We start from the raw sequence: 16,275 nt of genomic DNA on the forward strand, positions 1-16,275 counted from the left end.
TGGATTTCAAAGAATTGATTTTGTTCAATTAATCAAGGAGACAAAGCTCCTTTAAATAGAGTTACAAAGACGATCTTTCTAAAAGAAACAATCGTTAACTAGAGGCGAAATTAGAAACAACTTAAATCACCATTAATAACACAAAGAGAAAGATATTATTCTAATAAAAAAGGATTCCTCCCTAGCTAAGAGGGAGTGTTGATTCTATTATAGTTGTGGTCAGAATCCACAGGCCGACATGGATATCACAAAGGTTGTGATTATATTTATATTATTATTATGAGATAATATAATTATATTATAATTATAATGTATAATTATTATATTATATGATAATACAATAATTATTATATTATATTAAAATAATGTAATAGTTGGTGCCACTTGGAAGAGCGACGACTCTTGGTGTATAGACACCTCTCGCATATATAATGAGATATGTGATCTCATTCAAAAATATATATATAACAATGGAATACAATTGTAGATGGAACATATAGTGCTCGGGGGAGACAATTGTGAATTGTCTATGGCTGGGAGGGTAAATCAGTGACCATGGTTTAATGAGCACAAAAAAACAACAACATGCACATGTGATTCTTAGCCTCAAGTTCCAACACTTAAAAGGTTTAGCTCTTCAAGTTAGTCTTTAGTGTCTACCCTCAAGGCTAAGACATATAGGAGGCATCACCACACTTCACCACCATTGTCAGTGGTCATTCTCATTGCTACAACGCTTTGTGCCACCTTTCTCTATACCTTTCGCACTACCCTATGTGCTCTACCACCAGTGCACCATTGAAACAATGCCCAAGTGCATGTTTTAGGCCTTGAAGGAGCTTTCATTTTGATGGGCCATAACTTCTACCCATGATGGTATTTTTAGCATTTTTATAGGCAACAAAAATTTCTTTCCAAACACTTTGTAGTTGTAAACTTAGTTTTTTCGAATTATGCTCCAGGTGACTTTTTTCAGTTTGAAGCTATTTATTGCTCATTTTTTTGTGACAAGCTTAACTATTGCTTCCAAAGTCAAATTTTGACTTTTTTTAAATTAATACAAGTGGGGGCCAAACGACAATTTAAGTTCTTGCTATCTTTTTTGCTCTCATGGTGTTTGGTTGCTATCATGGAAGAACCTAAGGCTATGGAGCTCCTTGCTCTACACAATTATTACACACGGAAAATAAAAATGAGTCAACAACTACAATCTAAAGGACTATGGCAAATGTTGGCTAGAAAATATCTTGAGTTCACTAAAGAATTTGAAAAATTTGCATATAGAAACAAGTTAGTTGAACCCATGAAGCTAATTGGATTTCATGTATCAAATAATTTGCCGTTTCACATTGTGGAGTGCACTACACTTAAGCATGGGGCAAATTTGATGATTTATTTGGCACTATTAATGAGCTTTTTGTTTAGTAATTGGAGGTAAACTTGACGTCACTCTCTCCAAATGATTTTCCCTATGACTTCGTTGCTAAATTCATGTTGTTACTGATATAGTTAAAAGATTGTGGATGAAATAAATAAATAAAGAATGATCTTCTTGACTTTGTCAAAGTTAAAGGGCCTATTCCTAGTGTTCTCAATTACTTTCTCCTCCACCATGGATGCCTTAGGGACTGATTTCAAGAAGCCCAACTTTTGGTTGTTTTGTGAGCATCTTACTAGGGAACAAGCCAAGCTTATTCAGTTGAATGCATTTCCTAGTTCTAAGAGCCAAACATTGATGGCTCAATCATCCAATCCAAAGGCAAAAGTAAGAACCCTCCAAATCGAAGTAGTACACTTTAAAGTCTACAACTCTTCATTCTTCTAAGTCAAGTGAGTCTTCCTCCAAGACAAAAGAGAAGACAGGTGATTCATGTACCTTTTGTGGCAAGATTGGACACAATGAATCTAGATGTTGGCAAAGGTTAGAGGCTTTGGAGGAAGCCATGCAGCAACACATGATTTCTATCTCCATGCCCTCTTCCACAACTAAAGGGCAAGCCCTTTCTATAGACAAGGTTTGTAAGGTTCATCTTCACATGATTGCATACTTGATTCAAGTGCTTCTCACCAAATGAATATTTACATGATCTATTCACTTTCGGATAATGGTGATTCTTTAATTGCAGTGGGAGACTCTTCACAAATTCCTATTTTGGGATCAAGCACAATAAAGTTAGCAAATGGGTCCAACGATGTGCTCTTGTATCTAATTTCTGCTAACCTTCTTTTTGTTGTTTGTAACTAGGTAAATATGGGTTCGGATTGCCTTAAGGCAACATCCGAACCCATTTAGGACTGGGCCCTATCCTAAAAGGGTAACATGCCCCCAAGATTGAGCCCAGCCCTATACTTCCACGGCACAATAATAAATTGGCGCCAAAAGGAGGAGGCCGACTTGGATACTAATAAAGGCTAAGGACTCATATAAATAAAGCCATCTTGCAAATTCAATTCAATTATTCATGTATTCAGTGAATTAGCTCTGCAAGTAAAAGGTGTGAACTTACACAAGGATTGTGCGAACTTGTCTATGATTGTGCGAATTTGTTCAAGAAGACATAGACCGTTTTGGTGCAGATTTGAAGAGCTTAGAAGTGCAGATCTGTCATACAAAAAGGGATCAGATCTGAAAGGGAAGCTAAGTATTGTATTTGTGCTATTAAAGGAGAATATATAATCTGACCTGTGGGTCTTTAATGCTGGGTTTTTCCTCCTTGGAGGTTTTCCCAGGGTATTTGTGTTTGTCTCTTGTTTACTTCCTTCATTTCTGAGTTTACTGAATTATGGTTTACTAAAATGTTACAAATCTGATTAACAAACTAGGGCATAATTAAAAGACATAAATCTGATTACTGATCTAGGGCACAAAATTACACTTTTTGTGTATCAGATTTGAAATTCTAGTGATAGAGAGCCAATTGAGTTCACACCACAAATGTAGTCATTCAAGAGTTGCAAGAGCCTGAGATTGTTGTTGCTATAGGGAGTGTCGATCATGGATCTCGTTTGTGTAGGCTTGATGATTTTGAGTGTTCTTCAAGATCATCCCTCTTTATAGATGCCAATTGTTTGAGCAAAATTTTGCACAAATCGTTTGCTCATCTAATTACAAGTATCTTCAATTGTTGAGCACACATAATATGGTGATCGGTCTTCCCAAGATTTCATGCATTGAGTGAGTTTGTCGAGATTGCGTAATTGGCAAACATCAAGATACCTTTTGCAAGGGTAATGCCTCTTGTGCCAAGGCACCCATCAAGTTGGTTCATAGTGACCTTATGCCACTACTAATTCCATTTTTAGGGGGGCAAGCATGTGCCCACCTTTATTGATGACTTCTAATGACACACATGGGTGCACTTTCTCAACTATTAGAGTGAGGTTTTCTACACTTTAGGGACCTTCAAAGTGTTTGTGGAGAAGTAGTCTGATCTTTCTATTTAGATAATATGCACAATTAATGGGGCAAGTATGTGAACCAGGCATTTCAAGATTTCTGGAATGAGCATCAATATACAGTTCCTTACACTTCTAAGTTGAATGGTGCATCCATGAGGAAGAACAAAACTTTATGAGAAAGGGCCAATTACTTGATTCAATATAGGTCAATGGCACCCACCTTTTGGGCTAAATCTGTCAATTGTGCTAATTGCATTGAAAATTGCATGCCCCACAAGGCAGTGCAGAATATAACTCCCAGAGGCTTGGTCCCATGTCAAGCCTAACAAGTCTTCTTTTTGAGTATGTGGTAGTGAGGTATGGGAATTCATTCTAGATGGTGATTAGAAGCCATGCAAAATCAACCTTTGGATTTTATTGGTGATTGTGAGGATGCAAAAGCTTACAAATTATTTGATCCTGTTACTTGAGAAGTTTTCTTTCAATGAGATGTCCAATTTGATGAGCACTATTAAAGTAAATAATGTATTATTTAATGGTCATTTAGTTGTTTTATGTTATTTAGTTTCTATTTCTGATCTTTTGTTCACGATTGTTTCTTTCAGAAATATCGTTATGTCATTTATTATTTAAGGAGTCTTTCGTCTCCTTGTTTAAATCAATCAATTACCATTTCATGGTGTTAGAGTGGGTTTGGTTTTTTTGGCAAAATAATTAAAAACAATAAAAATTTTGGTTTGATCCTAAACATCTTTTTGAATGTTTTTAGAAGTTTTATCGATTTTTAAACAATAAATCATGTTAACAGTTTGCAATTTGTGGATTTTGTTTGCAAATTCGCAGAGGGCTTTTTTCTGAGATTTTCGACAGCTTTGAAGTCAAGATTTTTCGTCTCTCATTTCTTAGGGTTGTCTTTTATAGTTTGTGGGTCATGTGAAGACCCTAATTGAACGAATTTTCATCTAGTTTGTGGGTCACACAAGCTCGTTTATTCCAAAGATCACAATGGATCTGAAGCAAATCACATCGTTTTCTCAAGAGACGGGACGTGTTTTCTTTTGCACCGGATCTAGTGTCTTTCTCAGGCCACAACTACTCAGTTTTAGTGCTGCAATACCTTTCTCAAGTTGTGAGTTATGTGACGAGGGTTTTTCTGCATTCTTTTTTTTTGGATTTTCTTCCACCCACAATGAGAGAAACCCATGATGGATCTAGCTTGCTAAAAGTCATGCGCCTAGGGCAAACGGAGGTGAAGCTTGCGACCTAGGGTTTCAAAATCAATTTTTCTGCTCATACCCTATGACCTAGGGTTTCCAAAATTGTGGCTTTCTTCCACGACCCAGGGTTTTCTCACATTGCTGGATTTTTATTCTACAAAGGTTTTTTGAGTAATTTTTGTGACATAAAATCAAGGTTGTTTTTTTTGAAGCTCATTGACTTGGGATCTATGATAGAAGGTTTGAACTGATTTTGACTAGAAAAATCAGATTTAAGAAGTTAGTTGCTGACCTCGTTTTTTGTGCATTGGAAAGCGAGAGGGATGGCATCGTTGACCAACATCGTGTTGTAAAGCAATCAACACTTCAATGACAAAATTACAACACATGGAAACAATGCATGCTCACAATTTCCAAATATTGGTGCCTCAACCAGATTGTTTTGGGTAAAACTACTTGTTCCTCAAGGGTAGGAAAAGGTTGGGAGAAGTTTGATGAGCCCAATCAGGAAGCAGTTATGCTCATTAAGTTGACAATCACTGATGACATGATTCTACAAGTGTTGTCTGGCAAGACAATAGTGGAAATTTGGATGCATCTGAAGGATCTCCATGAAATGCTAAACAAGGGCAGAGCATTCTTTCTAAAGAATATGTTGTTTTCAATAATGATGGACGTTAAGATGTCTCTACAAGAGAATCTTACGAAGATTAAGGATATTCATGATCAACTGGAAGTTATTGGTTGCAAGATGGAAGAAGAGGATATATTTTCATGCTAAAAAGCTTACCACAATCCTATGAACACTTCATTGAAACGCTTAGCATTACGTCCACAAATGTTGACCTAAAGTTTGCTAACCTATGCAACAAGATAGATGGAAACAACAGTTTGGGAGTAACAGTGAATCATCCACTATAGAACTGTTGGTTAATAGATTTGTCTTTCCGAAAATGATTACGAAACTCAATGTGCCCAATATGAAAGACAAATATGAAACTAACAGTTGGAGAGATTGCCAATTAACTTAACAATCTTCCTTTGAATTTTAGAGGTATAGCTCCCTCACAAGATCTATTCCTAAGTTTTTGGGATGTGCTTTTAACCAAAAAGCAGGAAAGGAAAAAGATACAACACTTTCAAAAATGTAGAAAGATAAAATTTGGATTCAAACTATCGAACGGGAATGCGAACAACACACAGTTTGCTCATAGCACAATCCATCGCGCGGAAAATAAGGAAATGTAATATGAAAAATTGAACAGGGAATATGTAGAACTCAAAATTTCTACATCATTCGTATTTAACCATAGCAAGTAAATGAATACCAAGTGAAATTGTAGTAATCTTCCAACATGAAAGAATATAGCAAACACAAAGTTCTAATACATTAATTCACACAAAGATATAAAATTCCTTAGGGATGGCTAACTATTCAAAATGTAATAATACTTTTCCAGTAATTTCCTCCCCCCCCCCTTTTTCTAACCTATCTTCTACCTATTTATAACTTAAAAGTCTGTTCAATTTTCAAGAAACGGTTCTTTTAAAGTAACGGTCTTGGAAATGACCGTTATTGACAAGACTTTCAACAAAACAAACAAAATTACCAGCTATATCACAACACAAAATCCTAATTCATAAGAGGCCACCAACTTCAAGATCCTTCTTCTTCAGGTACCGGATTCTGTCTTGCAATTTGACGGTCAATCTTGTCCGCTATCATTTCTTCGATCAGCACCAAGAGGAATTTTGTAAATTCGTCCTCATAAGGTATGAGCGCTCGACCGAGGTCGCTCGAGTCGAGAAGGATGTCATCCTACAGATATTCGACATCTGGTTGGATCAGGGGACCTTTGCCTTTGAGTACCATCTTTGCTATTATTGAAAAATTAATTATCAGGGTTCCTCTCTGCAACGAGCTCTTCTTGTAGGCGTTGATCGTGGTTCTCAACCTGTTCCACATTTTTTCCCAACAGAGCAATAGTCTTTCTATATTCATTGAAGTCAACACATTGTTTCCACACAAAAGACAGTAACTATCAGATGATATCTCCCTATTCAATCTCTAGTCAATTCAAGTCCGGGTTACTAAATGGCAGCTCGATGTCATGAAGCAAAACCATTCTAACAAGGAAGAGCTCATGATAGCATAGGTTCCTTCGGCTAGTTTCAAAAGGTGGTGCATTAAATTGGCTTTGCAAGAATGACAATATCACGTGTTGCAACACATGTCGCCACCTTTACGTGTCCTTAATTGGTTAATTTGCCATTAATGACAGTAGTTTGTGAATCTCTTCTTTGATTTGTTCCCTAGGGACTAAGCATGGCATGGCGGCAAGAAAGGTTGAAGTTGATAACGACAGAAGACAACTGCTTTTATCGACTTGACAACCTTATTTAATTCTCGATGGCGATTAATTATGGCTTATCCTTTGTCAACACACGTGTTGCCACCTCAGCAAGTCTGTTGCATCGACCTTGGGTCACATCCTCGATAACTGCTCTAGCTTCAAAGTCAGAGATGTCCCTTGAAAACTTCATGAAATATCCAATCCATCGAGAAAATGAGGATGTCAGGGAGTCGGGTAGGTTCATAACCTTAGCAATAATTCGGAAGATAGTCAAAAGTACGATCTCCTTATGAGTCCCCGTTATGAGACGTTGACCTTTGTGAGTCCTTCAAACCATGTCAGGTGATCGGGCATTTTCAAAACTTCAAAACCTCGCAACCAAGTTAGTAAATGTGAGAGGTTGGCGATTAAGTTGGGAAATACACAAAAGCCGCGACTGAGACTAGGGTTGCTAAGGCAAATAAAGCAATCTTTAAAAAGAATGGTGACTTGATGACAAAATTTAAATTTTGCAGGTAACAAGAACAAGTGTTTACTGCCAAAGCCAAAGATAAAGGCAAAGGCAAGTCCTTTTTGCCAACTCCAGACTCGCCCTTTGTTCCCAATCTCTTATCAATGTAAGCTAGCTGCCTGCTCACCTCTATAAGTACATAGCTATTGAAGGCATACCTAGGCAGCTTGAATGGTTGACCCTCAAAACCACCTACCCGTAGGTAAGTGAACCTAGGAAATTGAATAAAGAAGCTACCATATATGCTTATGAACTCCATTGCTTCAACAAACATTCTCCTGTTCACATCCCCCTGGAGCTCAAAAGCAAGTTTTCCCGCGAAAACACCATCCCATCTATCAATTTGCTCAACATGTCTTTGTTGTTGTAATAGAGGATAATAATTATACACACTCATCCCATCTACCCAAGGTTCATTAAGCAAACCAGGCCAATCCCTTGTACAAGCTAGTATGTAGAAAAGATAAGAAGACATAAAAACCTGACATTCCCACAAAATTACTCAACCCTTCATGAAGTCTTTCTGCAATTACCTGAGACCAATCGAGATACCTGTGACCAGATAACAACACCTGGATGAAAAGGTACATCCAATCTTCCTAGTAGAAAGAATGTGATTTTCCCTTCACCCTGTTCAGAAGTATCACAATATCCCGCACTTCTGTGATGAAATGCTCTCTAGTCAGGGGCTTTGGCAGTTGTGACCCTCCTTTCGGAACTTTCAGGAGCCAATTCCTAGCAATCACACTCTTGTACTTACCTTTCTTTTCCGAGAAATAGGCATACGATTTCCCAATGGTCCAATCCTCATATTCGTCCTTGTGCGGAATTCCCATTGCCGCCATTACTGTTTCTCTATTGATACTGACTAGCAGCTCACCATTACTAGTTCTGATGCATCTGTTCTCCGTATCATACCTATTCATGCAAGCAATCACCAAATCCGGACATGGTGCGACAAGCGGGAACGCAGAAGCTTCAACAAGACCGCTTTTCACTATTTTCTCCATCATTGAACCAGTTTGAGGGTTCTTGGCTCTCTCTAAGAAATCTCCTAAATCAACATGAACCAAGGAAGTATCTTCTAGCTCTGGTAATATGCTCACTAGGCACGAGGTCCGACCAAGCTTCGGCAATATTCATCTCATACTTGCCTATCTATACTTCTAACCAAGAAATTCTTAAAACAAGGCAGAATTTTACTCCAGCAATTTAGAGATTTTCTTCCTATAATGATAAATCTTCAGAACTAAAAGAAACACAGTTTAGGAGTCGTCGTCTGAACTTACCCGTTACTACCATGAAAACTGGAAACTTTCTCAAGAAATCAAAGCTCGTTTTACCTTCGACGCCTCCAATTTGCTCAAGTATAGCAGCTGCAACCCTTACAAACTATGGAAATAAATTCATGCATTCCATTTGAACAGATGAGAAAATATCTATAAAGCCACACATGCTTCATAATACTTCACTCAAGCGTGCGAAGTAACTGTGAAATGACTAAAATCTGACACCTTCTTAATTATCCATCACTTCCACACAAGTAGTTGATGCACTCATGATTACTTTCCATATTTAGAATTTTAAACTGCTGAACACTGGGAATATTCCTTCTTGCCGCGCCACTTTCATTATCATCAAGAGTCTTAGAATTAGTTTGAAGTAAACTTTTGAACCTTGAACCATTTCACAAAGAGTTCAACGGTTCAAATTCATTAAAGAAGTACAACAATGAACAAGCAGCATGCAACATTACCGGGAACGAGCAACAACAAAGATTATTAAGCAGAATCCTTGAACCATTTGAACCGCTTGAACCCTTTGAACCACTTGAAAATTAATTCAAAGTTCAAGTTTGGAAACTTTCTTAAAACATATAGACATCCGCTCGTTATACAACAATACATTGCCGCGACTTACAAAAGACATTTTGAACCTTGAAACAATTTGGTTCACAAGTTCAAAGTTCAAAACGTATAACAATAATGCGCTTGCTTTCGTGAAGACAAAGACCACTAATGACTTCTTTTTTTTGTTTGTTTTTCAAAAACGTGCTTTGAACCTTGAACCTATTGAACTTTTTTTTTAGAAAGAGTTCAACGGTTCAAGTACGAAGGAGAACAAAGGACCCGACAGAAATAAAGGCACAATAAGGTAACCCGCAAGTATGAGTATTCAAAATGGAAAGTTGCAGGGGAGGCTAACAGGCTTGTAAACCACTAAACATTGTCTAGAAGATCTTACCTATAAACAGAAGATCTTACTAAGTAAGCTACTAAGCATGGTCTAGAAAAGGTGGCATTCCTGATTTTTAAGAATAAAACTTATTAGTAGAATACTCATGTTGTCATTAAGGCTTGCCAAACAGTCTTACACAGGAAGGAAAAACCATGGATGCAAGTAATATTGTTTTTCTTGCATTAATCTAAGTTTCCAAATTTCCAGAAGCACAAAGCAAACTACCATTGCAATAGCATTAGCATACCAAGGCAAGCCTCAGAAAATACGGAAGTACATCATACCCATAGGTACAGTCTTGCAAGAGTAGCATAACTATATAAATGTAAAATATGTACAGATAATATAGGCATTAAGTTGTGACATATCGTCCACCAAGTAAATACATTCAGATTTCATATAAATTGATAATGGCTATATCCTATCTTGACACCAAAACCACTTCATTTGAATTAGTATATGAAGCCTACTCTGTGGTGCAGCTGCAAACCATTGATGTTAATAAAAAGATGTGGTAACTTTGATGAATATTATTTAGATGAGGCAAAATGTGTAGTAGATTATTAATCATTTTTTCAATCTTAGCGCTTCTCTCATTAACATGGAATTTTCTCAAAGGTCCCATTTTGAGACACTATTTATTTATCCTAAAAAACCTCAACCAGAATGCAAAGTAAGAATCCAACTGTGAAAAGAGTCAAAAGACACACTTCAGATGAATCACATTAACAAATGTTTTACATAACCTGATACCTATATGAGAGATAATGTTTTATACTGTGCGGTAGGAATGAAGTGGCTACAGGAAACAAAAACAGATGCTATAAGTAGGTTTGGTGGAAAAAAAATTAGAAGGAAGTTATAACCTGGTCCTTGTCAATAAGCACTGCACGGACACCCTCAACAAAATCATTTCGAAGAGAACTTCTCAAGGCTATCCGAAATTCTACTTTCATCACACCATCTAACTGAACATGCAAAGAACATACAAATTTCACAATCAATACTCACAGCATAAACCTTCAGAATTTGATTCCTAGGACTTACATTAAGATCTACAAAGCACAAAATGGGCAGTGAAACTGACCTTAGAAAGTTCATTTGCATGATTTCCATGAGCAGATGCAACAGCTGAAAAATGCTTGTGTGTCAAACAGAGAGAAAAAGGAGCACCTTTTCCCAGTCCTGACAGTGCATCTTTTGCCCATTCTGCCACTGTTTGCAAATTTAAAAATTAAACACAAAATATAGGAACTATAAGGTCATACAAAGGTAATATGCTTTTTATCATCAGTTGATAGACGAATGCATGGTGTCTATAAATGTAGGTAACTTTTAGTTAAAACACCAGAGCTGTAAAATCATGACATCTCATTTGGTATATTCTACTTATGACTAACAATATCCTGATTGATAGAAGCAGGGCATGATAGGACATATGATTAGCTTCAGGTAGAAGTGTCTGCAAGAAAAGAGAATGTAAGATTGTCACATACAAGATAATAACCTATGTTCCATCAAGTTTCCAGAACAGGTGTGACAAGGGATAGGGGGACTCGTTTGTAGGAAGGATTTTTTGAGAGGCCATTTTCAGAGGATGGTAATTAAAAAAATGGGGGAAATTTAAAAATATTGGACATTTCAAATATTCAAATGATAAAATTGACAAGGCATTCATCATATGCATTATAGAAACTTAATACATGAGAGTTGAAATGAGAGATTCCGCATGAGAGTTGACAAACAAATTGAAAAACTTCAATTGTTTTTATTGGCAATGTAACTATGTATTGTATAAAAATTACAACAAAAAGCCCAAAAGCAGTTTAAACTAGAAAATGACAAAAACATAGAAAATCTGCCATTGCCTCTAGTCAGCATCTACTAACATTGCATCAAACCAGAGTCTAAATCTAAGTTACTGCCACCATGAAGGGAACTCCGACAATACTTCTTGTGTATCTTCCTCATCAACTTGTGTGGCATCTTTGAGATCAACATCCCAACATGTGGTTGGAGTCTAATGAAAGTCAAGACCATGTTGATCCTAAAGTCACAAGGCATTATGTACATTCACCAATTTCTCCAATTGTTTAGTGGCGATTCTATTAGAATATTTAATTATATTTTAGTCACCTATATTTAGTTCCTTGTTTAATGGTCATTTAGCTTTTAAGCTTTATTTAGCATTTAGCTTTTTCTTTTTAGTTAATTAGCTTTTAAGCTTTATTTAGCGTTTAGCTTTTTATTAGTTCACTTTAAACGACTTGTTCTTAATTTAAAACATCATCCTTGTAATCTCTTTATATATGCTTGTATATTGTTGAGTAGATTATCCGATTATTGAATCATTCATTCAATTTATTTTTCATGGTATCAGAGCGGGTTGATGGGATTCTTTAAAGTTTGGCGAATTTTTTAATAAAAATTCATGGCCTTCTTTCTGGAATATTTTCCAGATTTTTTTTTATTGTTTTTTTATAAAAAGACGATTTTGCTTTTTTGAAGGCTTTTTGAGGGTTTTGAGGGTTTCTGGTTCGTGGGCAAATTTCTTTGTGCTGGGCAGCAGTTCATGTTTATTTTAGGGTTCTGGAGATTTTTGGGCCTGCAACCTGGAAGTTTTTTTTTGCAGATTGAAAATTTTCTTAGGGTTTCTGCAATTTTCGACTAGGGTTTTGACTCTTCAGTTCAAGTCGAAATTTTATTCTGGTTGCAGATTCTTGGTGGGTTTTTGAAGACATCAACTGGGTCATCGTCAAATTTTCCGGGTGCATCGTTTTTCGTGCCTCAATTTTTGAACCGTCGGATCTGCATTTTGATTTCAGATTCTTGGTGGGTTTTTTGAGAGATTTTTTGGGTTGCTCTCATATTTTTCTGAGTGCCTCGTTTTCCGTGCCAACAAAATTGCCTTGGAATTTAAAAACAGTCAGCGATTTTTGCTAATTTTGTGGATGTCGGGAATTTTGGTGTCTTTTGTGCGCCGTTTATGTTGTACATCCAACCTTAAGGTTTCTGGGCCTTTTTTTTTTTGCATTTTTTTGGCAAAAAAAATTGTCAATATTTTTCTGTTTTTTTAAAAAAAAAGTCAGAGGTATTTTTTTATTTTTTGCAAATTATTATTTTTTTCTGAATATTTTCAAGAAAATTTTCAGGTTTTAAGTTTGCAGAAAATTCTAATTTCTGGGTTTCTTCCAAACCTCGAAATTCGCGCCTTAGAATTTGTGCCAGAGTTCTCCAGGGTTTCAGATTTTTTGTGCAACTGCTTCTATTCTAATTTTTGAATCAGATTCTTCTGTCTCATGCTTTCACTAGGTTGACTCCGTTCAACCTCCATTTTTGTGATGGCATCTTTGACCAACATCATGTTGGAACACAGTCAAAAATTCAACAGCTGCCACAACACCTGGAAACAGTGCATGTTCACGATATCTGAATATCGTTACCTTTATCAGATTGATTTAGGTCAAACCTCATCTTACAGGTCCCAGGGTTTTCACGATTTTTTCCTGAAAAATTTTCTGTCGGTTTTCTATTATTTTCCACAAAAAACCATGGGAGAGTTTTCATGATTTTTCCTCAAAAATTGTTCGCAGGGTTTATAATTTTCTCTTAAAAATTATCTCATCTATAATCCGCGATATTCGCATAAGTTTTAATTATCTGGGTTTTATTGTTTTTTTCTACAAAAACGATGATTTGTAACCTCAAATTTCTTGGTTTTTCGATTTTCTCCTCAAAATCGTAAATTCTCTTTTTGAGGGTTCCTATTTCAAGGTTTGACGGTTTTTTCCTCAAAATTGTGCTTTGTTGCAGTTAGTTTGTGTCGCACCTGCCAGGGCGAACATCTGCAACCGTGGTATCTTGCAGTCAGTTTTGGAGTTGATACTCTTTTGCAAAAGGGTTTGCCGATTTTCCTCAAAATCATGGTTTCAGGTTTCAGTTTGGTTACCCAACATCAAGTTGGATGGATTTTGGTATTCTTGGTCATTAACACTTTTCAGATCCAGGGAGGGTCTCCACCGCAGCAAAGTGTTCTTTTCATTTGTCAGTGTCTTCTGTAGGGTAGTTAGTAGATAGAATGTCCATTAAGGGAGGGTATTAGAATATTTAATTATATTTTAGTCACCTATATTTAGTTCCTTGTTTAATGGTCATTTAGCTTTTAAGCTTTATTTAGCATTTAGCTTTTTCTTTTTAGTTGATTAGCTTTTTAGTAGTTCACTTTAAACGACTTGTTCTTAATTTAGAACATCATCCTTGTAATCTCTGTATATACACTTGTATATTGTTGAATAGATTATCTGATTATTGAATCATTCATTCAATTTATTTTTCAGATTCTGCTCATGACGGTTTGGGGTCAAGGGGCATTGTGAAGATCTAGGGGCAACACTCCAATTAGGATCCCTATCACAATACAGAGTGGGATCAAGGCATGGAGTTCCTGCCATCAAGCCCAAGGTAAGGCCTTTGAGACCACACAAGCCTTCAAAGCATATGTAATTTTCATAATTTTATTGTTTTCTTCTCACAAAAATTCCTCCTTTTTTTTTTATCTTCACGAATACGGAAAATGGCAAAATGAGTTTTTTTTGTTTATAATTGTTAATGTGACTTTTTTAGGTTTACAGTTGATGTAAAAGGGTGTTGGGGTAATTGTGGGGCTCCTGTCCCTTTTTCGTTATTTTTTGTTGAAATTGCATTTTATGTTGACTACACTATTGAAGACAGCTAGCCATCCCCACGACAGACTTGAATCCCCTAGCCATCCCCTAGCGTTTCCTCTCAAAAAGAAATGTAATCTCTGAAATGCTTCTGATTTTATTTTTAAAATTGAAGATGGGGTGGGGGACAATTCCTGCATCCCTGAAATGCTTTCTATAGGGGATGGTCAAATTTTCGAGGGAAACATACACAGGCAACATAGATTATTAATAACTAACTTGTGTGGCGGGAATGGAAGTGAGCGGAAAACAGGTGTAGAAAGGGGAAAGTTAAAACAAAATGCAAGGAAGCCCATGGGGTGTAGACTGGATGGTTAAGCCATTGAAAAACAAAGATAGTGGTGACAGGTTCAAATCCCCAGCTTCAACTGCTACATGAGTAAGGGCAGCTCATGTGGCCAGAAGTTATAGGGACTGTATAATTAGGACCTCACAAATGGGATCCTAGCTAGTGTCAATTCCTCCATATCAAAAAAAAAGAGTACACAGACTTAAAGTCAGAAGGGAACCTATGAAAGGGCAGTTCCCTACTGTGGAAGATAATCAGAATCATTGTTTCTGAGGATATGATTTTCCAAGATATTTGGACCTTTATTGTATTGTGTGAACTGCTATATTTCCATAAGTTTTGAACTTGTGAGAATTAACTGCCACTCAGACTGAAAAATCTACAAGGAAAACATGGTCACCTCCCAAGAAATGTAGCACTATGTGTTACTGTGTTTATATTTTGTAGTGGTCAATATAAGACTAATCAACCGCATTTTAGACATTGTTATAGTTCTGGTATTTGACCAAACCTGTTTCATCAGAAAAGAGCTGTTGTTTCCTGAGTTCTTCCATTGACTGAGCAACTGACTTGTCACTACCAAAACTTGCTGTAATTGATGGCAGAAGAACCTGCAGTTGAGACTCTGACTCGGGTTCTCTGCCATAATCTCCTAATAGCTTCTGAACAACTCCATGTGGATCGTGTGACCTGCAAACTGAGTGTAATATGAGTTCTCACTGATATCTAAACTGATATATATATATATGAAAAAAGAAAATTAATTAACATCCTAGAATGACTAAAACGAACCAATGGGACCATAATCATCCTTGTTGGATCCAAAAGACAAAAGCCAACATATATTAGTAAAAATGGAAGTGCAGGACATAATAAAGCATATATGCAAAGAATAGTGCTACAAACATCACATTTCAGAGCTTGCAAAGCTAACTCCAATGATATCTCATTGCACAAAATGAATAAAGAACAAGATGGCAGTGGGGACATACAAATCATGTTGAAGGAGAGAATCCTTTAGTGATGGTAGATCCACCGATGGCACATAATGTGTGCCCAAGCCAACATAAAGAGCATCAGCAGGATTTGAAATCCTTTTCCCCGTCAATGCAAGATACAAACCTGTACAATACTAAAAAATATTATAATAAAATCCTCGTATCCCAGAGGATTAAAACCAGATCTCAATGATAGTTATACCCAAAGACCTCTAACTTGTTAAAAAATGGGAGTTTCCCACTCAAGTTAAGAGAATAGTCTAATTATTTGCATAAACAATTTGGAAAACTTGATAAGCATAGATCCAACAGCATACAGACCTAATATAGAAAATAATATATTCTAATCAGGTTCAGCTCATTATATTTTAATAAACATGAAAAGGATATTCAAATATTAGCTGCAACTAAGAAAAACTGAATTATATAGCTTTTTAACCTCATTAGTCGAATTTCCACATATGGTCATATTTTTAGTTTTAAATTTCTGGGAATTACTGTGTTGTCACTTTTAGTTTAACAGTGTTTTAGATCTATGGATTTCT

At 36.4% G+C, this 16,275-nt stretch overlaps 1 protein-coding gene across 1 annotated transcript in view; it reads right to left on the reverse strand.

Moving 5' to 3' along the window:
- The window catches only part of LOC131049027 (3-hydroxyisobutyryl-CoA hydrolase-like protein 3, mitochondrial), a 149,394-nt gene that overhangs the window by 30,551 nt on the left and 102,568 nt on the right, over positions 1-16,275 (reverse strand). Inside the window, exons 6-9 of the mRNA XM_057983029.2 lie at positions 15,725-15,854; positions 15,244-15,422; positions 10,807-10,934; positions 10,586-10,687 (exon numbers count right to left, since the gene is read on the reverse strand). Coding sequence (XP_057839012.2) covers positions 10,586-10,687; positions 10,807-10,934; positions 15,244-15,422; positions 15,725-15,854 — 539 coding nt within the window. The remainder of the gene's footprint in view (positions 1-10,585; positions 10,688-10,806; positions 10,935-15,243; positions 15,423-15,724; positions 15,855-16,275) is intronic.

Source organism: Cryptomeria japonica, chromosome 1 (assembly GCF_030272615.1).
Source record: "Cryptomeria japonica chromosome 1, Sugi_1.0, whole genome shotgun sequence".
Classification (NCBI taxonomy): domain Eukaryota; kingdom Viridiplantae; phylum Streptophyta; class Pinopsida; order Cupressales; family Cupressaceae; genus Cryptomeria; species Cryptomeria japonica.